Below are 27,143 nucleotides of genomic sequence, written 5' to 3'. Positions count from 1 at the left end.
AAAATTTACATATACGATACAACAATTACAAAGCATGGTATAAAATTTTCGTTTTAAAAAATTACGAAAATTTGCATTTGTATTTTATTATTTTACTGTTAAAAAAAAACTGTACAAACAATATAATTTTCTATAGAGGAGAGAACAACCACAATTTGTTTTGTTTTATGTTACCATATACATATATATTGTATGTATAATATATAAAACTAGATAAACATAAAAATGTATTATTATACTATAGCACTACACGGCATTAGTTGTTGTTGCAATTCTTTGTAGAATTGTTGTTGTTCATTTATGTGAAGCAAAACAGGATAGACAAACCCGGACCGGTTTCCCCACTTGACCATTTTCATTGAGCAGCGGCAGTGTGTGATCGGAACAGGCTTTACAGAAAATCTCACCACAACTGCGACAATGATGTTTGCGTCGTGTTAAATTGAATTCTTTTCGACAGCTGGTACAATGTGTGGTTATTGAATCGGGTGCCCAGAGTCCAGTACTGGCCCCAGGTGTTGTTGCTGTCTGTTGTTGTACATCTCCAGCACCTCCACTACCAGCACTCACTAATGAAGACATTGAATTATTTAACATATCCTGTTGCAATTTTTCCTTCTCTTTCAGTTCGGAAACTTTCAGTTTACTTTCACTTAATTGTATACCCAATTCTTCGAGGGTAATTTGAGCCTCTGACCATTGATGTCGTAATTTTTCCAGTTCAGGTTTCAGTTGTCTCGTTGATTGTACTTCGGCACTAAGTTCTTTTATTTGATTTTCTAGCGTAATTATTTTCTCCTTCAGCTGTAATTCAGATTCCTGCAATGCTATCCGCAATTCGTGTTCTTTTTTTAGTTCATTTTCGGCACGTGTTGCACGCTCTTCGGAAGCGCTAACCTGAGTGGATAATGTTTGTGAGGTAGTCTTGAGAATTTCACCCAAATTTACTTTATCGTTGCTCCATCTAAATGGGAAAAGGAAGGGGGTAGAGAAAAAAGGAGTTGCGGAAAAAGAAAGTGGTTTTAATTATAAATAGGAAGGTTAAAAATTGAAGTTTTGAAACCAGTTATGGGGTTTTGGCGTAACATATTGTTTTAAACAAATATTTGATATTTTAAAAATTTCTCTTTTATGGTAGGTGTTAAATCCATGCTTTTTCTATGTCCCTTGTTTATAAAATGTTAATGGTCCTTGAAAAAATTGGCTTCTTGAAAAATATTTTATTTTTATAAATAAAATCCTAAACTCTGGTCCCTATTAGCATTATAGAATTTCAATTAAAACAACCTAACCCAGCTCTAAAATTAACTGTGCGACTGAAGTTGTTGTGGCTGCCTAAGCACCCTTAGTCCTCATCGTCCACAAGAGCACTGGATACGGTCAAAAATCAAGCCAAATTTTGTGCTCTACGATCAATGACAGCATCACTACATATGTTGAGTCCCTCCTCAACCGAATTAAGAAATATGGAACAATTCGTCTGAGTCAGGAAAACACTCCATAATGGACCCTCATGGCGGACGAGGTGGATAACTGCGATTGTACGATAAACATAATGTCAACCTCTAGTCAGCAAGCAAAATGATGGATAGCTCCACGTATTCGCCGACTAATTTCGGTAAGATATTGTTTCAAAGGCAGAAAGCTACTGTGGAGAAAGGAATCGCGAGTAAAACTCAGTTCCCATCTTCGCAAGAGCAAAAATTCCAACATTTGACACCGACATTTTCTAAATATTAAAATATAAAGCCGAGTGTGAGGACGATTTTTACTTTTGATCAACGACATCGGTTACGATATCACTAGGGAGAGTCTTTTGAGGAATATGGAAATTTCCGCCGGTGTCATCTGAGAACACCCCAAAAGTGACAGAGCGAAGCGAGGGGAGTGCAAGGTCGTATAAGAATCCTCCCAGCTGAGGATGTACCACCACAATTTACGAGGGAAGATCTACATAGCTGATCTGGTGGGGTTTTTTCCATCTGAGTAATATGAAAATATCCGCCATCAAATTTTCAGACATTTTTCATCACAGCGGCTGAAATGTGAGAGCAGTTTCACAGGCTGAAATGAAACTGCCGTGAAAAGTAAGAAAAATGTCCTGAAGTCGCTAACCAGCAGACAAGGAGACCTTGTTTGTCAGTGTGGTTTGCGAATGTAAGAAATACCCAGTTGAAGAATATTCGAACTGCCACAATCTTGCCACTGAGAACTACAACAAACTGTCTCCTCTTGACTAGTCGAAGATCCATCGATACAACCAAAAGTTATAGATGCAATACTTGCTTGGATTTTATCGTCGGGAACACCCCTTGAAATATTTTTTAAAAATCTAGGCTTATGATGGTGGGACCTTAAACGAATTATATTTCAAAAAATCTGTGTTCATAATAAAACTTTATATTTTTATTCTTTGAAGATTCTTTGCTTCTGACGGACTTTAAAAAATATTATTTTAAGAATCTACGCTTCTGAGAGACATTAAAAATAATCTTTGAAAAATCTACACCTCTGAAGGACCTTAAAAATATTCTTTCAAAATCTGGATCTTAAACAACATTTTTTAAAAATCTACGCTTATTAAATAAATAGTTCAGACGAATCCGATAGTTCTTCACAATCTACTTTTTTTTATTGAAGGTTAACAGAAAATCTGACTTATGGCGAATTTTCCCTTCTGGGTTCTTAAGTCAAGGGGTTTAATCCCAATAATATTCCCCAGATAATGGGCTTCATTTTGTCGCATAGTGTTATTAGTTCGAAAATCCCAACTGAGTTGTTGTAGTAGTCATATTATTTTTACACAGTGGGCTGAGGTGACAGACGTTGGCTGAGAGTAAAACTCGGGTCGTTTCAGAGTTCCCTATTAATTAATCAGAAAAGAAAGTTCAAAATTTGAACGGCTGTATAATACCCTTCACCACTTTGGGTACATATAAGAGATGATCCAGCTGTCAATCTGGACAGATTTTTTTTATTTTAGATTACTAAATTCATGAAATTGGACGACATATATATCTAGATCTGAGCTCTACATATTAAAATGCGTCATTATAGACTCAATACGGTACGACATTCTAAATTTCTCTTTATCGGACAAACCTTAGGAGTTTGGTGAACCACTTACATAAAATCGGCCGAAAATATATATGGGAGCTATATCAACATTCTAACCGATTTCAACGAAACATCACTCCAGACCAAATTCATTACGCTATGCAAAAGGGTCTCTGGTTCACCATTTACTTAAAATCGGCAGAATATATATTTGGGAGCTATATCTAAATCTGAACCGATTTTAACAAACCTAATACACATCATTTTAGACTCAATACAATATGCTGTGCAAAATTTCGAGTCTTAGGAAACTTAACACACGTCATTATAGATTTAATACGGTACGATATTCTAAATTTCGTCTCAATCGAACAAATCTAGGGAGTTTAGTGAACTATTTACATAAAATCGGCCGAAAATATATATGGGAACTATATCTAAATCTGAACCGATTTTAACAAAACTTATCACATGTCGTTTTAGACTCGATTCAGTACGCTATGCAAAATTTCGTCTCAATCGGTCAAATCATGTATGTTTTGTGCAACTTTTATCAAATCGGACGAAAAAATATATATGGGAGCTATATGCAAATTCACATCGATTTTCAACAATTTCAATAGGTTTCGTTCTTGGGCCAAATAAATGAGCTGTACAAAAAGTCATCCAAATCAGAAAGTGATGTATGCATATTTTCATAAGGAACCATGGGTCTATCTCGTTGCCTGTGGTGAAGGGTATAAAAATAAAACAAGTGAAGAGCGTTAAATTCCCGGGCCGAACCTTGGATACCCTCCACCATAGATATTCTGACAGGTACTTGAAATGAAAATATGGTGAAAATACCAGGGTGTACACTTTAACACGGTGAAAATGTGCCTAATCGAAATATTTTCTTGAAGTTCGAAGATCGGTCCACTCCTTCTGTTACCTCTCTCATATATAGTTCATTATCGAACCTTATGTTCTAGTTTTTTATCTCGATATCCTCCGCAGGTGAAATGAATACAACGGACTCTTAGAACCAAACCCAAATCGCGGAACAAATCAGATAACTATTTTAATATAAAAAGGGGGTTATATGGGGACTACCCCAAAAAAGGAGCGAATATTAATAATTTTTGGTAGGGAGATTTGTTACCATATACGACTACAAAATACCAAATTGCAGCGAATTCGGTTGAAAAACGTGCTCAAGAACCCCAAAATACCGAAAATTGGGGGGTACCCTTATATGGGAGCTATCCTATTAAGAACTCAAATATTACAGCCAATTCGGTGGAAAAATACGATCAAAAACCTCCAAAATACTGAAAATTAGAGGTTACCGTTATAAGGAGGCTACTAGAAAAAAGTGGACCTATATTTATAATTTTTTTGTGGAGAAATTTAGTATCCAATAAGAACCCAATGTACCAAATTTCAGCGAATTCGGTTGAAAAAGCGTTCAAGAACCCTAAAATCATGCTGATGAATCGTCATAGAATTTAACGCAGATCAAGAATATATAGGGTCGGTAATGATTATTTCGATGAGTTACAAACGGAAAAACAAAATTAATATACCCTCCATACTATGGTGGAGGGTATAAAAAAGGGATGGCTAATAAATTCGATTCCAAATATTTCAAAAGTGTAGAGATTATATACACCTTTTTAAAAATTAAAAAAATTTACAATCTTGTCATGCCAAAACACCAAAACCATGTTCCCATTATCTTCGTGAGATTGAAAAAACACCAAAACTTACTTTTGTTCTAAGGTGGCTATCGTTGTGGCCATGTATTCTTTTTGTGACTCTAATTTTTTCAAAACTTCCGTCTTGTGTTTTAACGATGATTCACATTCCTGGCGAATATAAAACGAAGAAGAAAAAACAATTTGAGAAAAACACACACACAATTTTTTGGTACATTTTTTATTTTTATTTGAATATCATTTAAAATTATTGTTAATAAATTAGTAAAGTAAAATGAAAAAATATATAAAATAAAAAAAACATTTTTAATCATTTTATTAGTTTATAACATTCCAAACACCTCTTTTTCAAATATGAGTGTAGTAGTTGTGTGATGTTTAGAGATTGTTTGTTATTAAATGAATTCGAAGAAGAAGAATAAAATAAAATGAAAAAATGCATTTCTAAATTCAATATACTTGAATTAATGTAATGTAATATCATATAATACTAATATGTATGAATTAATAATAAAATATATATAAATGAGTGAGTGTTTGACGAGTTATATATATGTATAATGTAAGTTATGTATGTATATAAGTTAGTTGAAGCATGGTACAAGTTAAAGCTTTCCTTTAAATTATTGTTTTCAACTTTTCTTGGTTTTTTGTTTTTTTTTTTTAATACGAAAAAAATCTAAATTATTTTTTGTCTTCATTTTTTGTTGTTGTTGAATAAAATCTAAATTAGAAATCTACTTATTTTTTTAATAATAATTCAACACAGATAATATAATTTATAATATATAGTTGTGTGTTTGTCATATATTATATCTCTTTCTATTATACGACCAATGTTCATCTATATATTTGTTTTGAAATTTCAACATTTTTTCTAAGTTTTATCATTTATTAGTTTTCCTTTGTATTTTTGTTCCTTTAGTTTCTTTAGACTGTTAACCACCATCATTTTGGTTATAAACATCTAGGATTTCTTTTATAATGGGTTCTAGAAGAAGTTCTAGGTACCATATACCATCATCAATTTTTTTTTTTTTTTGTATTTTTCTACATTTCTTTCTATATACGAAATATTTTATTTGAAAAGTTTTAAATTAACTCAATTGAAATTTGTTTTTTCAAAGGATTGCATTTGAAATTCATCAAATTCGATTTGGAATTCATCAAATTCCATTTGAAATTCATTACATATGATTTAAAATACATATCACATCATTTCAAATTCATAACATTGAATTTGAAATTCATAACATTTCATAAAAATTCACAACATTTCATTTGAAATACATAACATTTCATTTGTTATTCACACAAAGAATATGTATGAATTTGAAATTAATTGTTACGAATTGCAACTGAAATATTATTAAGTACAAGTGAAATATTTTGACTTTCAAATTGAATTCTTTGAATTGTAAATAAATTTCTTGAAAGTTCAAATGAAAATCTACGAATTTCAAATGCAAAATATACCAATTACAAATTAATTTTTTTAAATTTCAAATGGTTTTTTTAATTTTATATTAAAAGTTTAAAATTTCAAATGAAATGTTTTAAATTACCAATTACATTCTCGAATTACAATTAAAAGGTTATGAATTGCAAATTGAATTTTCGAATTAAAAAATGAAATTCTTGAATTACTATTGAAATGTTTTGAATACCTTTTAAAAAGGTTGTAGTTAATTTTATTTTTTTTATTTTACAAATAAAATATTTCGCATATAGTATATTTGTATGTATATATAGTTATTGTTACTATTGATTATATAATTTATATTAATATTTTTTCATAACATTTTATTTTCAATTACTTTTTTGAATTTTGGTTTTATAAAGGCATAAATTAGTTGTGTTTTTTTTTAATATATATATTTTTTAATTTATAAACTAAATATATATTTATTATAATACATTTAATTGTCTTGCTTTATTTATTTTTTATATATTTTACAAATAAAACATGTAACTAAATGGTATATTATTTATAATAATAAAATAATCATAATGCAGTTAAAATAAATATAAAAAAGTATATTATCGTAATAAATTGCCCAGATTTCCTTTTGTGACATTATGCTCGATCGAAGTTTTGAGTACGACCAATTACACTATGCAACAAAATCGACCTCATGATCTAGGGGTAGAATATTCCTTACGGGTATGAATGAAAGCCTTTGGTAATTACATTAAGAACACAGAAGGACAAATTCGTCAAATGTAAAGTTTGGAGTTATGGTGTAGTAAATTTTTTGCGAATTACCCTATACTTCATTCAGAAAATGCTTTATATTTTTGTTATTTTTGAGATGACATTTCTTTAGTCAAATCGAATGGGGATTTTTTTTTAGAATAGAATACTTTGTTCATCTAACTCGACTCCTTGGGAGTCATTTTCGCCCTTGTTTTCTTGAACCGTAAACTAAATACCTCAAAACAAGTGGTGTAGACCTTCATATTTTCTACAAAAATATCACTCTTAAGATTTCAGATAGGGTCGTCAAAGGCAAGAAATCTATATTCGTAAATGTTCGCCATACTTTTCCAACTGTACCCTACCCCGCTTGTAAAGAACTTCCGTATTCGCTTGAAATATAAATATTTACAATTGCTTAACCGGATTTTTCGACAAATCTCAATTTTCGTACAATGAAAAGTTTATTGGACCATGAATTGCAACAGCGATGCAGCAAAATAAGACAAAACCTGATTTAACTGTATCAGAAGAATTTTTGAAGGTTAACTGCGGATATTTTTCTACCAAATCTTTGCAAGCGTTTTCATGCAGAAATTCTAACAATCATGAAGGCAGCAGAATTAGTCAATGACTAATGATTTAGTAATTAAGTGACGGTCGCTCAGGAAAGTAGCAGTCAGTATAAAGGATAGGCTTGGTCGAGGCGATGGACATTCTATTGATAATATGGGCGATACTATTGTGTAATCCCTCTTAGAACGGTTGAGTCCTCAAGATACATAGTCCATAAATTCTTGTAGAGGATCTCAAGATATAGAGGACTTTTCGAAGTTATTCACAGTACAAAGCAAAATCTAGATTTTCGACCTCAGAAAATAGTAGATCTTTTGGAAGATTTGTCGATGTTTTTCTGTCTATCAAAGCTCATCATTATAGTAACGATCCGTGAAAGCAATTTTAACTATTAAATTCTTTGGACCTCTAGACATTTTTCTGACTATAGAAGTAATGTGAAAAAAAAAAACATTTATATAGAAGGCACCGACCACAATACATGTGTAGAAAGACTTCCAATTATAAAATCATTTTAGTTGAACACGGCTCGCCAGAGCAAGAAAATGATATTTTAATAACTATATAAAATCTGAATAAAGTCTTTCGATTATAAAAAAAGATTAGAAGTTCTAAGTCTAGTCCAAAAAGATATTATATTTTTGTAGAAGGTATTCCGATTATAATATAATTTATATGGTCATCTGACTATAAAACCGTCAAAGGATTTCGCATACACCAACAGAAAAATCTTCTGAGGTTTGTCCATCGGTAATAGGCTGTCAGGAAATATTATCAACACTTTGATTGGAATTTTCCCAGGTCTCCTGCTTATGGAACACATATTAATGAACTGATGGCCTACAGAAATCCAAACTATAAACATATAATTTTAAGGTCAGGTAAAATTCTTCGAAAAACAAAAGACTAGATTTGGAGCATATTGAAAAGAATTTCTGACTATAGAAGACGGTACACGAGGGTTTTTACTTATAGAAGATATATAAAAGGACTTATAACTGCATGTAAAATCATTCTTTTAAAATAGACCTGAAGATCAGATAAATGTCTCCTGATTGTCGAAAGCTATTTTATAACCTTCGAAGTTTGAAGGTGCTGTTGAAATTCCTGGAACAGATGAAGGCCTATAGAATAATTGTAGAAGCTCTACTAGAAAAAGAGAGGAGTTAGAAGAATTTCTTCCTGTAAGCGACCTTTACAGTCATTTACCTATTAACAAGAGCAGGACTAATAAAAAAATGAGTATGAATAGCATTCTCTCAGCAGAAGGTTTTTGAAATGACAATGATATAATGCAGTCGATATTCTGGATTATAACAGTCCACCTGCAAAAATTCTTATTTGTTTAAATCGCAAAAAAATCACCTTTCTGTCAAATAAACAACCTTCCACATATTTTTATCGTGTTAGACTTTGTTGGTTTCCAGGTTACAGTGACATAAAGGGAAATGAAGTAGCTGGCGAGCTTGTTCGATGTGGATCGCAGTCAATCGATGATGACACTGTTTGACCTCTCCTTAGCTAATTTTTGGAAAAAAACTTATGAGCAGAACATACCAACAATATGGAATGGGAAATCTAGGTATTGGACCTCAAAATATATCTAGGGGAGATATTCTAAGCGCAAATCTAAATCATTAATTTATATGAGCCGAAAAGAGATAAAGGCAAGCATAAGGTATCTGCAGTGACCAGACACCTTTTTTTCAAATTGGGAGATGATTAATGAAGTGGATTATTGCCGTCTAGGCGAGGAAGACGAAGCAAACAGTAACTATCGAACATGTAATTTGTCGGTGTCTCATGCTTCGATGCAAAATCCTTCAACTTTTTGGGAGATTCGAGATAGAAACGCTAATCGTCATTTTCTCTGAAATAGACCCACAAATCATTTACAATTTTGCTAGTAAATTTACATGGTTTAAGTAACCATATATAAACTTACTACCTCCGTCAATGGCCAACATATTATTTTCCTACGTCTTTTTCTTTTTTTCACAGCAGCGTATCCTTTTACATACCCTAACCTTTGGAAATAGTTCGACATATATGGGCCCCTTCAATACAGGCGATTATTGTGGAATATAACAATCCACTTGTTAAAAAAAAAATAATTTTTTCTATAAAATTTAGAATCGTGATAAATATAAAATATCATATTTAAGACCGACATTATTGTTTCTTTTGTGTATCTATTCGACTTTTTAAAAATGAATAAATAGCCCAAACAAATCTGGGCAAATTTGTACACAATTTTACAATAATACAAATAAGGTTAACAATTTGAAAATAGTGAAAATACATTTTAAATCTCCATATAATATTAAAACTAAATGCTAAATGCAATTAACTTCATATATAATCTAAACAAAATACTTATAATTGGTTGTTTAACTTCTAAAATACGAAAAAATAGGGATTTTTTCATTTTTAATTAACAGCCGTTGTTGCTGGAGCAGCTGCTGTTGGCGTTTTTTCTTCAGCTGCTGTTGCTGCAAAAAATGTACTCATCGCTGCAGCTGATGTGGTGTTATTGGGTAATGAGGCGGCTACCGGTGGCATTTCAGTATCTGCATCCGCAGCATTCTTATTATCATGTTGTGTATTGTCGTGATGCTGAGGATCAACAGTAGTTGCATTACCCTCATCCATACAAAGTTTAAGAGATTTAGCTGACATTGGTGTCTTCACCTCCGGTATGGATTCATGGAATTTTTCCGATGTTGCCGAGGGTGATTTACGATAATTATTCGGATTAAATGGCGGTATACCATCCATTTTTAAATGTAAACGTTTCATCGGTGGTCCAATGTCTTGTTTATGTTTTTTGGTTAACGCCTCGAATATCTGGAGATTTTGTTGTCGACGACTAGTGGGTGATTTTTCCGAAGCCGATGCTGCTGCAGTCGATCCCATCATGGATGCATCCATTTTGCTTTCGTATTTCTTTTCCAGTGATTGTAAAATGTTGCCGATTTGCGAGGCTTTGTTTTGAAGGCGTGCCACCATTTCACCCTTTTGTGTCAGCTCATCTTCACATTCCTAATTTCAGCGTTCCGGATGTGTTGTTGTTGTATTGGCAATAGCAGAAGTAGCAGTGGGAGTATGGTTGTTGGTTAAGATATGTTTGTTTTGATATTTATTCAAAATATGATGATGGATGTAGGATATGAAATAGTTGAGGAGGAGTTTTACAAATAGAAAACTTATAAAAGTAGCTGCCATTTTGAAACAAAAATTCTGTAAGCCATATATTTATAAAAATTAAAAAATGGTATTTCAACAACAATAAAAAGAAATAAAACAAAAATTAACAAAAAAAAAAAAAAATAAATAAAGAACACCAAACAAAATTGAGGTTAGGTCTTCAATGATGATTGTTGGGTTAGTTGTGATTAATTTTCGTTGATGATCTGATCTTTTTTATGACGATGATGATTATGATTGATTTAGTGATGGATGGATGATCATGAATCGAATGCTTCTTCTTATGCTTAACAACATTGATGTTTGTTGTTGTTGCGAGAATTCACAATCTGCCTCTGCTATTTTATTTTGAGTTTAGTATTTAATTTTGGAATGTTTACCAACCTGTAATTTACGATACATTTCCAAATTGATTTGTTTAATTTCATCCAATTGCAACCGTAACGAAACGATGGTATCCTGTTTCTCGTGTATATCCTTTTCCAGCAGTTTCATAGCCATATCCGATTCAGCTTTTAAAGCGATCTGCAGTTTTAATTCTTTTTCCAATTCCACACTCTTTTTCTTTTCCTTATCCAATTCGTTTTTCAGAGCTTCTACAGCATTTTTATCGTTGCTGTCTTTGGAATTATTTGAAATATTGTCACCACCGCTTTGATTGGAATTCAATGAGGGAGGTCCAACGTCTTTTATAGGAAAATTTTTGAATATTTTTTTAATAGTGTTTCTTTTCAATGCGATAGAGAAATAATACAAATAACATACTTGCTATAGAATTTTGCCTCATAGCCTGATTTTCGGCTTGTAATGCTAACAAACTGTTTCGGGCTATAGCCAAATCCTCTTTCATTAATGCATTTGTTGTGGTCAACGATTCAACTTTGGCCTGCAAATTTGCCACCGTTGCGCTGCAGCAGAGTTTTTTTCGAATGTTATTTTTTTTTTATTAAATTTTGTTGAATAATGTGACGACGACGAAGAAAGTGAGAGAGATGGGGAAAGAGAGAAGATAAGGTATTCTGTGGGAGACCTCTTTAAACTCTTTTATATAGAAAGGATTCTTGAGGGTATTTCGTGAACCGAAGTCGCAATAAAAGGCATACAAAAAATATAAGGCTATATAGGACCCTACTTATGGAACACAAATTAAAGGACTTTTATTTACAAAAGGATTCTGAAAGTTAAAGGCTAAAATAAATGGCTATAGAAGACCTGTAAAAGGGTTAATCGATTGTGGATTTTAAAAGTCCTTTGGAGTAATTCTGACTATTAAAAACTATTTCCTACTTATGGATCGCATATTGATGGATCATTATCTGCTGAATGTTTCTGGAAGGCCTTTCGTCCACAAAAGTAGAAATAAAAGGCTATAGAATACCATTGTATACGTTTGTAGATTGTAAATGTCCTTTCCCAGACCTCCTACTTTTAGAATAGATATTAAATGAAATCAGACTATAAAATACCAGTAGACGCCAAATTTTAAATTTTTTTATTTATTTTTGTTTTAATTTCAATGATGAAAATTTTCTTAGGAAAGTAGAAGATTTGTAGAAGTTCTTCTAGGTTTAAAGGACACTGAAAATAAGCTCAGACTATAAAGACGCTTTGCAAGACGTTTCTCTTCTAGAAGATATATAAAATGGGTTTCAAATGTAATTAACTTTTCCACTTAGAATCTCTTTCGAAGAAAACGACTTTAGACAAAATATGGCCTAAAAGAGGATTTCGTACTTATGCACAATTTTTTTTTCACAAAATCTGCGTTGAAGGGCCTACTATCTGCAGAAGGCTTTGAAAATAAACGAGGGCAGTTCGGAAAGTTCTTAAATGTTAAGTGTTTTGGAAACTTCCATCTCTGTTATGAACACATGTTAAATTTTGTTTCGATCTGGCAACTCCTTCATATAGAAACAGCTGTTCAAAAAAGACACATCCGCAATTTTTTTACAATGACAGCAAGCATTTATAATTTTTCCATTGTAAAAAATTGCGGATGCGTCTTTTTGAACAGCTTTTTCTATATGAAGGAGTTGCCAGATCGAAACAAAATTTAACATGTGTTCATAAAAGAGATGAAAATTTCAAAAACACATATTTTTTATGTTTTTAAAGCGCTTTTTGTGCTAGGCTAAGAACTTTCCGAACAGGCCTCGTAGTATAGACTACTTTCTTTCGTATAACTCTTAGAGGCCTCTCGAGTCTATTCTAGAATGTCCTATGTCTGTGGAAACCATCTCGTAATTATTCTGTATATAGAGGACCCCTGGAAGATTTAAAAAATTCAGAAGACATATGGAAGACTTAATGGAGATTTTCCATGGATCTGATCATCTGATTATAGAGGGTATATTGAAAAGATCAATAAAAGTTTTAAATTCATAAAAGATCTGTAAAAGGGATCCATATATCTACACCTTTTTCACATGTTATTCAAAACATGTCATATGTAAATCCATTTGCAATTCATAACATATCAGTTGTAATTCATAAAATACCTTTCGAAATTCATAGAACTCCATTTGAAATTTTAAAGATTGCATTTGAAATTCATAAAAGTTCATTTGAAATTCATAACATTTCATTTGAAATAAATAACATTTCATTTGAAATACATAACATTCCATTTGAAATATATAACATTTCATTTGAAATACATAACATTCCATTTGAAATATTTAACATTTCATTTGAAATACATAACATTTCATTTGAAATACATAACATTTCATTTGAAATACATAACATTTCATTTGTTATTCATAACATTTCATTTTAAATTCAAAAAATACTTTTGGTAACACACAAAGAATGTGTATGAATTTGAAATGAATTGTTACGAATTACAACTGAAATACTATGAATTTGAAATGAAATGTTATACATATTGAGTTTTCGAATTGCAAATGTAATTCTCGAATTGCAATTGAAATGTTTTGAATAACATTTGAAAAAGGTGTAGTGATCTTATGTATTTAATTTTCACTCCATTGTACTGCTAAGATAAAATATCCTGAAATTCTTCTTTCCATGCTAGATTATTAGATCGTCTCAGATCCTAGGAACGCCTTCTATTTTTAAAAGACTTTGCCTGTAAAAGAGCTTGTACACGAGGTCGATTCTCCTCCTCTCTTTCTCCATCTCTCTCTTCTCTTTTTTTCATTATCGTAAAACCAAAAGCACTCACTTTAAATGACGATTTAATTCTTCAATATAATTTTTTTGATCCAACACAGCAATCATATTACCCTGACCGTTCGCATCCATATTTGTTTGTGATTGATTTTGTTGCTGTTGGCTACTTTCCTCTTCCGTATCATTGTTGCGAGAACTTGAACGTAGATATAATGAAAAATCGATAACACCTTGCTGCGAATCTAAATCTTCTTCTTTAACGCATAAATTACAATCGATAACATTTAGGCCAACTAATATGCCCATTATTATGACGATCTGAAAATGCGGAGGTAGATGAAAAATAATCAGATAATAAAGAATTCCTGTTATAATACCTCATCACTCATCATGAGAGCATGTGGTTCATAGTAATCGTAGAGAGCATCTTCACGATGTTCGATCAACGCCTGCAGATAATCGGCCAACTTTTTTTGCATTAAAGCAATACGCAACCAGGCCCGGGCACGACCTATATGTGTACGCACCGTGGGTAAATCACGTACACTGGCTGTTATATCTTGTGCCTCAGGACAATATGTTTCAACACACTGCAATAGATCCCACAGCTCTTTGCGTGGACCCAATAAACCCTAAAATTATTTTTTTCTTAATTTTGTACTTGGAAATACTTGTTTTTGTTGTTATTTTACCTTTTTTGTTCGCAAACCATGTCCCAGCACATGTTCAATGACAATGAAAAAATGTTGCAATGGTAAATGATCCGAATCCAACATCCGACCATAGCGTACCGATTGTTCTAGTAGCTCTTTGACTACTAATTTACAAATATTTACCAAATTACTGCGTTCAATTTCGGCTGGATCACGTGCTGAAAATACCAATTGTTCACACACACACACACACACAAGAAAAGTGGCAAATAGACAATGAGTACGGATTTTTTTAGAGTATTTCGATTTTAATTTGAAGTCCTTGAAAATGCAAGACGAATTTAAAATAAAAAAAATCCCCGGAATATTTAAGTATATAAAGTGAACTCTACCTGTCTGATACGTACAGACTTAAACATCGATACAGAAGACCCGTAAAAAGTCTTCTGGCTACGGTTGTTCTCTGCAAGGTCTTGAGAAGAATTTGTATATATTAAAGACCAGTAAAAGGTCTATATATGATCTATAGAATTCGTATAGAGGATTTGCAAGGTATAGAGATGATTTATAAGTTATTCTGAGTATATCAAAACTTTACTAGGTCCGTGTTTGGACTAAAACGTATGAAAAACTTATTAAGGCCATATTTAGAAGTTCATAAGACCCCTCACTTATATAAAACCTATCGAAGACCTTCGAACTGTAAAATACATGAAGGTGTGGGTTCTGCTTATCAGAATGGCTTCAGCAAGAAAATACCTTTAGATGGTGTATTGACGTCAGAGAACATATGGAAGTCTTCTGACTAGGGATGTTCTTGGCAAGGAGTATCTGCAGAAGGAATTCTCGTTATTGCGGATCTGTGGGTCACCAACCAAGAATTTTGGCTAACCAAGAATTAGACCATTTAGAGAGTTTTTTTATATTTTGAGAATTGTATGTCCTCTATTGTTAGAAGTTCCAATAGCTCCTTCATCTTTGAGATCCAAATAGATCTTCCATCCCTATTTGACAATTTTCAAGATTTTTGGACCACAGGAAGATGCAAGGGATCAATAGAAGGTGCAAAAGATCTTCTATTTATTTCCTCTCTATAGGTTTTTATTATCTTTAGAAGACTCAAGAGATCTTTCAAAGGAGATTTGCAAAATGTTGACACTTTGTGGGGAAGTTACCAGAAAGATGAGACCAACGGGTCCCTTACGAGAAGGGTTTTATCTTCCAACATGAATTAAATTTGAAGGAAAGACATTGAAAGACATCGAATCGGACGTTTCATACCATTGTTATTTGATCAACAACTGATCAAAATGTTGACTCATTATGGGGGAGGTGCCAAAGGTGCGAATCGATGTATCCCATCTTTGGATTCGATCTAGGCTAAGTACAAATATTACGATTTGCAAAGTTCGGATGAAATTTGCATATTCTATTCACTCCATAGGAGATTTACCAGTTTTCAAAATGTTGGCCCATTGTGGGGAGGTACTAGAAGAAGAGGACCGTTATGTGGCATCTCCCAACAAGTTAAAATGCTAAGTTTGATTTGAATCTTTTCGCATGATATTATGGTCAATTTTGACCATTTTGTTGGGGAGTTATCAGAAGAACTGGACCGATTTTCTTAACTTCGAAGTTTGAAAGAAATTTTACGATATGTACAGTTAGGATCAAATCGGACATTGCATCAACCTTATATTAGATTTAAAAATATTGAAAATTTTAAACCTTTGTTGGGGAGGTCTTGGGTTTGCTATAGCAAGTCGATCGAAGGAGCGAAGGAAGCGGACAGATTTCGCATAGTAATATCTAAAGGTTCGAAATCTATAGGTAGTATTAAGCGAAGCGACAGGGCGTGGACAAACTCCGACGGAGAGACTCTTGATCTTCTATCAGCAACCCACTTCCCTGGTTGTAAGGACCCTAATGACGAAATGCGGTGTGCGCATCGGCATATGACTCTAACCAGAGAAGGGGAGATATTGATATATAATACTACAAGCTACCCAAAATTGGTATGGGCAATAAATAGCTTTCAATCCTACAAATCCCCAGGCCCAGATGGCATAACGATGTATTGGTCATTTTGCAGAACATTTTTTAGGGCTTGTCTGGAAAGAAGTAACGGTGACCTTAATCCAGAAGGCCGGGGAACCGAGTCATACGCTACCTAAGTACTATAGAGGGATTAGCCTCTCTTCCTTTCTACTTAAGACTCTAGAAAAGATACTAGACTCTGACATTAGGAATACTATCAACCCCAATAAAATTAACAAATCCAGCATGTCCACATAAAAGGCAAATCAGTGGATACTGCTTTACATGAGGTGGACGTATCGAGAAGAAAGAAAGGAAAATTCGTCTTGCTTTCCCATGGAACTTATGGCAATAATATAGAAAACATTTTTTCAAAATTAATCCCAAAACCCAATTTTTTACAACCATTCAAAATCTTAATTCTTCTTCTTCTTTGCAAATGAAATTAAAAAGAAAGTGTCAAAATAAAAATAAAGAAAAATAATAATATTTTCTTGGAAAATACAACACATAAATAATAAATTAGAAGGAAAAATTGAAAATATATGGAAATTATTTGGAAATTTACATTAATAGTTATTGCAATAATATCATCGACATGTTCGGCTGTCGATCTATACGATTGGAATATTCGAACTGTGGAAAAGCCAATTATCGATATAGGAGCGGCGGCTGAAAGCGATACAACAGATTTTGGTGATGACTTTAAAGTGCAAACGGCATTGAATAATGAAAGGCACAAAGATCTGATGAAAATTTCGGGTAGAGCAAAAGAAAAAACATATGATGGCAAGGTGAATAACAAGATTAATTACGATAATGTTGCAACAAAATATCCTGTAAATTATGGTGAAGATAAAATGGATTATTTCAATACGGTGCAGAATAATAAAAAGGATGTTGATGACAAAAAGCTGATAAGTAAATATTTAACAGAACCTAAAAAAACGAAGAAAAAGGAAGAAAATAGGGGACATATTTTTACAACAGTTGGCTGGTCGACACAGAATTACAATAACGTTGAGGAACAAGAACAACAACCACATTTAGAGCAATATATACATAAAACATATGATGGTGTTGGCAATTATCCCACGCAGCAGCAATTCTTCGATGATAATGCAGGACTTAGTTATATGAAGCAAAAGGATATAGGAAATTCGATTGATTATAATGTACCCACCGATGGCATTTTTCCCAACTATCAAGTCAAATATTTTCAAAATTTCTATGAAACTCCTTCGAGAGAAGAGCCGCAGGATGATTCAAATGCAAATAAAAAGAATGATGCAGTAAAACAAAAATATGACAATGTCGATAATTCTGATTTGAAAAGCGTTACAAAAATGACGAGAAATAAAATTAACACCTCCCACAAACATGAAGAAGTTGAAGATTGTAAAACAAATGAGGAGGAGCTGGACAATTTGGATATAGAAAATTTCCTAGGCACAAATCTTTTTGAAAATTCCCCACAGAAGTGTTTTTCTGCCGAGGACATTCAAATGCTGATAATACGCAGAGATTTTGAGGTAAGAAGTAAGGAAAGGACAAAAGTCGGACGGACCGACTACCATGCGTATATGAGACGCTCTTAATATTCTTATTGAAACCTATCAGAATATTCCGATTAAAAAAAATAAATAAATCGGCAGACGTATATATCCCAGCCTATGGTCTTTGGAGGTCTGCGGAATAAAGCACAGGCTTCATTTTTCACTTTATATATGGTATATGTTGACCATCTTTGGAGAGGTGCCAGAACAGGTTGGCTCATAGACCTCATCTTAGGATTTAATGTAGGTTTGGGAAAAAATTTACGATTTGCAAAGTTTGAATTAAATCAAACATTCTATTACCGTGATATTGGATTAACAAAATTTCAAAATGTTGACACTTTGTGGGAAAGAAACCAGAAGGAGTGGACCAACGGGTCCCATCTTTAAATTTGATGTATATAAGGTAAATATATTGCAATGTGAGAAGTTTGGATGGAATTTAATATTCGTTTCCAATAAGATTTTCAAATTATCAAAAAATTTTCCCTTTGTAGGGAGGTACTAGAAGTAGTGGACCGATATGTCCGATCTCCCAACATTATATAGGGATGATTAAAATATTAGGTTGTGCATATAAGATAGCCGGTTCGTATGATATTATAAATTTTGACCAGATGGAATGGACCTATGGGTCCCATCTTCCAACTTGATTTCAGATTGGTAAAAATATGACGATGTGCAGAGTTTGGTTCCAATCAGACAGTACATTCTCCTTATTTTGTATTTATATAAACTAAAAATTTTGGCCCTTCATGAGGTAGATACCAGAAGGAGTGGACTATTAGGTTTCATTCGCCTACGGGGAGCAGAGCTGAATGCTAACGGAGTAGCTGTGAATATATGTGAATAAACAGTCGCGGACAATCAGCTGGTTCTGGGGGATAGTCTCGGATGAAATGACCGAATGCCTATTATCCCGGGACTGACGAGAATGACGCATATCCAATTCCAAGATAAGTGTCGCTAGAGTGTTAGGCAACCTCGTCCTCATCAAGGTTTACGAGGATCTCGCCTTTATTACAACGGATCCTTGTTGATACCTGGGAGCCTCAACAAGTTTTTCAGGGTAAATTACCGATTCTTTGAAACCATGGACATTTTCCATGGACCTCGTTACGCCTTAGTCAGAAGAGTATCCCGAATCATCTCTGGGACGACTCATCCTTGACAGCAGACGAGAAAGACGTCCTGGATACTACTGTGATTAACAGTGACTAACACGATATCAAGGTGAGTCCTCTCAGATGTTGAGTAGGGACGTGAACCCTAGCGAGGAAGAGGACCTAAACTCTATCTCCACGGTCTGTAGTGAAGTCTCAAGACTTCTTAGGTAGTTGGTCGTCGAAGTGGATACTGGGGCTGATGAGTTTCCCATCGTAAATATGAATGAATCATTAGAACCGGAAAGACAAGAAGATTTAGCGGAGAGAGATTAATTACACCAATCGGGAAATCAGGCGGGAAAGAGACTCGGTTTACGGATAACGAGTTCCTTCTAATTAAGAGTTCCTAATCTAGGAACTATCCGAATGATATTGCGAGATACTTCTTAATTGATAGAATTCCAACATCACATGCAAGATCCACCACCGCACCCTCTCCAAAATAGGAGAAGACTGTGAGTGGCCCGAGCATAACTAGCTAGGACTTCTAAGCATTCAGCATCCCCCTCTAGGAACATCTGAGCGCTGAGAAATCCAGCTGCTGGTGCATAAATCAAAGGTAGCGAGCGCGGACGCAGGTCAGCTGGGTAATCCAGTCCACTCACGGCTGGGAAGAGAATGAGGTCCTCGGACAAGCAACAACCCGCTTACGCGTTGATAGTGTCGATGGAGAATCCTGCCAAGAGGTAAGGTGAAAGCCACTGTGTCGAAGCAGGAAGCCCAGAAACATACACTGGCGCCTAGCGACCCTGCTGTTCCACAAGAGATACTAGAGGATCTGCGAGTAGCAATCATGGATCGAGATGACTCCGATGGGATTATCAATGACGATAAATGAGTACTGCCCGACAGTTATCTGAAAGACCTCTTCCTTACCTACGAAGTTGATCGACGGAACCCGCGGTTTGGCCAGATCACCTTAGATCGTAAAGATTAGAACCGGAAAGACAAGAAGGAGAAGATGGGATTATCAGTGACGCTAAATGGTCGCTGGTCGACAGTTATCTAAAAGACCTCTTCCTAACCTACGAAGTTGATTGACGGAACCTACGGTTTGGCCAGATCACCTTGTACTAAGGAGTCTGCAGACTCCCTTAAAATACAATTAACAGCTGCGATCCTCTTTGGGAAGGTAGTAAACTAGCAGCCGTAGCGGCTTACGAAGTTACCTCAGTGTGGATCCAACCATCAAAATTTCGATGAGGCACATTTTTGCGTATCAAAGTGTTTATACCCTCATTAGTCATAGGGCTGGCGGTATAAAACACCAAAAATAGTACGGGAACTATGCGTGGGGACTTCGACAGTACATGGACCAAAAATAGTACGGGAACTATGTATGGGGACTTCGACAGTACATGGACCAAAAATAGTACGGGAACTATGTATGGGGACTTCGTCAGTACATGGACCTATATTCAACATTCTCTGAATAGGGGATGACAAATCCTCCAAGAACCTGAAATGTCAAATTACAGTAACTTAAATATTTTGATCTCTATCGTGACATGGCTAAATCGACATAGAATTGTATTCTGATTAAGAATAAAATAAATTTAAAAACTAATTTCCAATACCAACAAAAACTCCTACTTCCATTTTCAGAATCTAATACCAAAGGATCTACCAAAAACTCTCCTATCCGATGAAATGATAACGGTCTTAATGGAATATTTTCAAACCTGTCATCAGCTGATAGCGACAATAGCTACAGAACCCACAAATAACCTCTTCGAAAAGGTCTATTTCGATGCTCTAGGTGGATATTTAAAATTATATTTAATTCCGGTGGCAAAATATTCCTATTATGCGGGATTGGCAAGCCTGCAGCAGATAGAGAATATTCTCTCTCTACATCAACAATGTAAACATCTACTCAATACCAATGGTAATGGTTGGCAGGCAGCTCTTGAAGATGTTCTACAAGAATTAGATGTTGTGGAGATTGAACCCTTGACAATTAATTTTAATAATGACCGCTCGACGGCATGTGATCGTTTGGAGATATTAGAAAACGAGGATATCGATACGGATAAAATGATTGTGGCATTACCAAAATTGGAAGCGGACGATGCTCAGGGATATTTGGGTAATTTGTGGTTACCGTTTAAGAGGAAACGTGTGTATGATTTAAAATCTCCCCGATCGGCTTATATCGTGTTGGAATTTTATCAAACTGTGAGGAAATGTTATCATTATGAAGAAATTCCTGTCGATTGTTATCAGCGTGAATTGAAACGTTGGATATTGGAAAATTTACAAATTCATTTATCCGATGATGTGTTTTATCCTGGATTGGGTGGGGTCTTACAAATTTTAGAAACCATAAGAAGAAAACCATCAAGGAAAAAGCAATACAAATGGCAGCCTAGGGAGTACCAACAAGGGGAGCAAAGGCAAAAGAAAAGTTCCGCAAGTCTGGGAGAGGAGAAATCCAAAGAATTTCTAGATATCCTAAGGAAATCTAAACACGAACAAAATCTGCATCCAAAAATGTGGTCGGCAGATAACTATGATCACTATAATGGAGATTATAGTGATTATTTGGAGGAGGAAGAAGGAGGAGTCGGTGATAAGGCAAATAAAGTACGAAAACAAAATAAACCAGAGAATATGAAACCTAAGGGACAAACAAAAAATCGCTCTCCTTTGGAAAAAGAGCAACAAAATATCACCCAAGGAACTACCCAAAGTTTAGAAGACAAATTGAATATGAAGTTCCATAAAATACCGCTCTATATAATAGTGTTGGTAGTAACAATACCCCTAATAATTCTGCTGATGGTGGCCATTGTATGTTGGCTTAAATTAAAAAAGAAAAAACCGGCCAGCAACAAAGATGTGCGTCTGCGGGGCTATGGTAATCCAAAAAGAAAATCATCTGGAGCACACGACAATGAGGATGATGAAGAAACTGAATTGTTAAATGCCCAATCAAAATCGGTACTGCATGGTGGTGGTAAACCAATGAGAAATAATAATCTGAAAAGATCGAAATATGCAGGAAGTATCACCGGTTCCTCATCATCGTCTTCGTTAATGTGTCAAATACCACCGAAATGTTTTCGTACCAAACATTCTGGCCCTGCAATTATAGAAACAATGTCATTAAATTATTCTTCTTCGGAGGCAGAGGATACGAATCAATTAAAATCTCCTCCTCCAAAGGCAGTTCGAATTAATGAAAAACCCACAACATCTGCAGCTGCCTCTGCTAATAATAAAAATGATAACAAGGTGGAAAAGCGTAGAGAAGTTGGGAAAACGAAAAATCTAGCAAAGAGTAATGTATAGTTTTGAATATTTTAAATAGAATTTTTGTTATAAAATCTTTTTCTTTCCCTTATCCAAATTTCAGAGTAAATCCAGCTGGGAAACAACATTTTCATCTATTTAGTGGGATAATTTGAAAAAAGATATTTTGTTATGTTCGATAAAGTATGAACACAGGCTTTTTTAATTTATTTCCTAACTATTTATTTGTTACTTATTTTTTCTGTGGTTTATATATTTCTCTAATAAAGAGAACAAAGTTCTGAAATATTCTTAACGAACTTGAGTTGGAATTTAGACTTTGAGGAAATTAAGCGGATAGGTTCTTAATTATGTTCTGCTCCATATAAGGAGATCAGGGTTGAATGCTATCGGACACATTCGCAGATAGTGGATGGCAAAAAATCTTGTCTTGAAGATAATGACCGAAGTTCAGTGATGCCATTATTCTCTAGGCGGGATTAGCCACACAAACATTCAAAACATAAAAAAAATCAAATCGTATTTTACCCCACGTAAAATCACAGCTGAATTTAAGGTGATCTCCGCACCATCTGTGTTCCTCAGATTGCATTTGAAAATAAACGAAATTGCCAAAAGACATCGACTTAATGGGTCGATAATAATTTTACCCCACGTAAAATCACAACAGAATTTAAGGTGATCTCCGCACCATCTGTGTTCCTCAGATTACATTTGAAAATAAACGAAATTGCCAAAAGACATCGACTTAATGGGTCGATAACAGCCACCTTTGAACCAATTTGAAAAAGGAGTCTGCCAAAGTCGGACCTGCAGTAAATGGCGAGAAGCTGATGGTATCAACGCGCAAGACATCCAGTAGACTCGGACCAACTGTGGAACTTGAAAACTACAGCTCCGAGGTAGTGGACGATTTTATATACCTCGGTAACGCCATAAAAAACTAATAACATCAGCTTTGAAATCCAAAGCAGAATAGTGTTGGTCAACAGATGCTACTATGGTCTGAGTAAGCAACTGAAAAGCAAGGCCACCTCTCGCCAGACCAAACTCATACGCTACAAGACGCTGATACTACCCGCGCTGTTGTATGCACCAGAAGCATGGGTACTTGCCCAAACAGACGAGGCAGCTCTTGGAGTGTTTGAGAGGAAAATTCTCCGGAAGATCTATGGGCCGATCTGAACCATGAATGAATCGAATGAATCATGAGCTATGCCAAATATTCTCTGACGTCGACATAGTCAGACGGATAGAGATGCAGCGACTACGTTGACTAGGTCATGTTGTGAGTATGGATGCGGATTCCGCCACTTAAAACGCATATAAAAGCGATCCGAGTGATGGTTCATGTAGAAGGGGAGGCCACGAATCCGATGGAAAGATCAAGTCGGAGAAAACAAATCGGAACATGATCTTTCAAATTGGATGAGATGCGCACAAGTCCGACGCGCTTGGAAATCTAATTTAAGCTCGGCTTATGGAACAACCTTCCATAAGGGCAAAGGTCTTTATAAAGGCCAATGGGGCTGTATAGAGGCCAAAGGCCTTTATAAAGACCCATGGGGCTGTATAGAGGTCAATGGTCTTTATAAAGACCCATTGGGGCTGTATAGAGGTCAATGGTCTTTATAAAGACCAATGGGGCTGTATACAGGACAGAGGTATTTTTAAAGCCCATGTGACTGTATAGAAGCCAAAGGTCTTTCTAAAGGCTCATGGAGCTGTATAGAGGCCAGAGGTCTTTGTAAATACCCATGGGGCTGTATAGAGACTAGTCGTATTTATAAATACCCATAGGGCTAATTAAGGGCAGGGGGTCTTCAAAGATTTGCTACCAAATGAGAACCGAACAAGTAAAGAAGTGTCAATCGGTATTGCCGATAGATATATACCCGCAGCCTTGTGCAAGGTTTGTTTCAAATCGAACATTCCATTCGCCTGATATTGGATTTATAAATATTGAGAATTTTGAACGCATGTGGGGTGGAGGTACCAAAAGGAGAGGACCAATGGGTCCCATCTTTTTACTTGTTCTAGGCTTGGCAAAGATATTAGGTTGTATAAAGCTTGGTTCAAATCAGATATTTCGTTCGCATGATATTATAAAATGAATTTTTTGCACAATTTTGACCACTTTGTGGGGGAGGTACCAGAAGGAGTGGACCAATATTCCCCATATTCGAACTTGAACTAAGTTGGGAAGAAATATTAAGACATGTAAAGTTTTGATGGAATCCATTATTTCCTTTGAGAGTTATCGTGTGCACCAGCTGGCCAGATAGGTGGACAAACGAACTGACATTTGTAAATCGATTGCAAATTCTCTGAAACGCGGGGTCTAAAACCAATATTTCGATGAGGCAAGTGTATATACCCTCTTTGGCCTGAAACTTGGGTCAATATAAATAATTTTTAGTACGGATAAAATATTTATATTTAATCTGAATCGGTAATCAGCAATTTCAATTGGGTCATAAATCGACTCAAAATTTCATCACAATTGGATGAGGAAAGCATCCTTTACTTCGACGATGTAGATGTCGTTATCCCTAGTAGACACGACTAGAACCGTAGCAACCCTCCTCTGGCTTTATATACAGACGGGTCCAAGATGGAAGAAGGTACAGGGGCTGACGTCTATTGTGAAAGACTAGGCCTTGAGCTTACCTACAAGCTGGATAGCAACTTTAGTGTTTTACAAGCTTCCGCTCTCCGCTATTTGGAAGGCAGCGAAATTGATAAAAAGTCTGGATGCACAGGTCGTTGAACCGGTGGATATCTTTGTGGATAGTCAGGCGGCTCTTAAAGCCATGAAATCCTGTAATATCAAACCTGAGGTCGTCCTCGAGTGTAGAACAGTTTTGGAAACACTCACTAACAGCAACCGGCAGTGTTGGGTACCAGGACACGGTGACATCAGACGAATTATATAGACGGGAATCTCAATCTACAGATCTAGCAATCGATTGCTCAATCAAACCACCCATCTGTCATCTTTTTCCGAATTTTGAGGTATTCTTCGACAACGAACATAGTTGCAATGTTTCAAGATTTATGTGGCCAATCCTGCAACCAAGAGAACAAACTCACTGTTCAACCTGAGCAAAGCTGAAATTAGAGTAATAACAGGAGTCATTACTGGTCATTGCAATATCAGGGCCTTTACCACTAAATGGGACCATGATATTACTGATTACTGACGAGGAGTAGACGGAGACAATTGAGCATCTCCTGTGTCGCTGACTAACCTAACCTTTACTTCCATTACAAAAATACGTGAGCAGAAGATTCCCGAGACTACTCTACTAAATTACATATACATAATACCCTTTACCGCACTGTGTATGGCAAGGTATATGTATACAAGTAATAAAAAATAATTAAAATAAACAAATAAAAAAGTAGAATTGTACAAAGAAACAAAAAAGGAAAACAAAATAAGTTAGCTGTAGGTATACAAGTTTTTTTGCTAAATTTAAATAAAATATCATAAAAAGCAACCTACAAAGATTTGACCATTCATTTGAAGCACCGTTGCCACCACCACCGAAAACACCAACAAAACCACTTTCACGTGCATGTGGTGCCATAAGCATATTTGTTCTAAAAGCGTGCTCTTGCTCATCGACAAACAGACGACGACCAGCTATAAAATTGTGTAAAGCAAATATACCATTATCCTCGAAGGGGCCACCACCGCCGCTGCCACTGCCCGCATAGGAGTGACGATCACCAGCCGAATAGCGTTTATTCTTTTGCGAATATTGAGAATTGCGATTATTGCTAGAACCGCCACCACCACCACTACCAGCCAATACACCCGACGAAGCACTAATGGGTGCTGGGGTACTATCGATATCTTGCAGCTCCTTTAGGCATAGCCATTCACCATCAACGGATACCCGAAAGTTGCATAAATAAATGGTATCCTGGACACCGCCAGAAATTTCCTCACTTGTGGTATTGTGGCCATGTGTGGGCTTCGTAGATGTTGATAAGGCGGCGACTTTGCCAGGTGATGATGTGGATGACGAATCAACTTTTCCCGGGGCCACCACTGCTGCAGAGGATGTTGTTGATGACGAATTGTTGTTATGATGATTATCTGACTTCAGTTTTTGTTGCTGTTGTTGTTGTTTTTGCTGTGCTTGCGGTTTTGCCCGTAACTTCACCCCAGCTGGGGGAGGACAATTACCCTGCTGTTTGGTACTATTATTACTGCTACTTTTGGTGGTTGTTGTATTTGTTGTTATTGTCGTCTGTTGTTTTTGTTGCTGTTGCATAGCTTTATTGGTAAAGGATGTCTTGTTGTTGGTTGTTGCACTTTGGGTTGACTGCTGCTGCTGTTGTTGTTTTTGCCTTAATTGCGTTTGATTTGTTGTTGTAGTTTTAGTTACGCTGCTATTATTTTTTGCAGTTGCCGTTGTTACAGATGTCCTGTTAATTCTGCCCGTTGTTGTTGTGTTTTTAACAATACCTCCACCACCACTGGTGCCGCTGGTTTTGCTATTGTTGCTGCTACTGCTATTATTATTGTTGTTATTATTATTATTCACACTCAGTTTCTTGGTATCCTCGATCAACGCACGCATATTCACAGCTTT

The 27,143-nt window shown here is 35.2% G+C and overlaps 1 protein-coding gene across 1 annotated transcript; it reads right to left on the bottom strand.

Moving 5' to 3' along the window:
* Nucleotides 1-294: 294 nt before the first annotated feature.
* LOC133333585 (RUN and FYVE domain-containing protein 2) lies at nucleotides 295-27,143 on the bottom strand. The gene is made up of 9 exons (XM_061541893.1): nucleotides 26,821-27,143; nucleotides 26,045-26,763; nucleotides 14,562-14,740; nucleotides 14,247-14,501; nucleotides 13,922-14,187; nucleotides 11,500-11,642; nucleotides 11,119-11,420; nucleotides 4,807-4,904; nucleotides 295-964 (listed from the first exon to the last, which is right to left on the bottom strand). The coding sequence occupies exons 1-9, from the start codon at nucleotides 27,129-27,131 to the stop codon at nucleotides 295-297; spliced, it is 2,943 nt and encodes a 980-aa protein (XP_061397877.1). The 5' UTR covers nucleotides 27,132-27,143.

This window comes from Musca vetustissima, unplaced genomic scaffold (assembly GCF_032173495.1).
Source record: "Musca vetustissima isolate MV318-11 ecotype Yass unplaced genomic scaffold, APGP_CSIRO_Mvet_v1 utg49414, whole genome shotgun sequence".
NCBI lineage: Eukaryota > Metazoa > Arthropoda > Insecta > Diptera > Muscidae > Musca > Musca vetustissima.
This window is presented reverse-complemented; position numbering and strand designations above follow the sequence as displayed.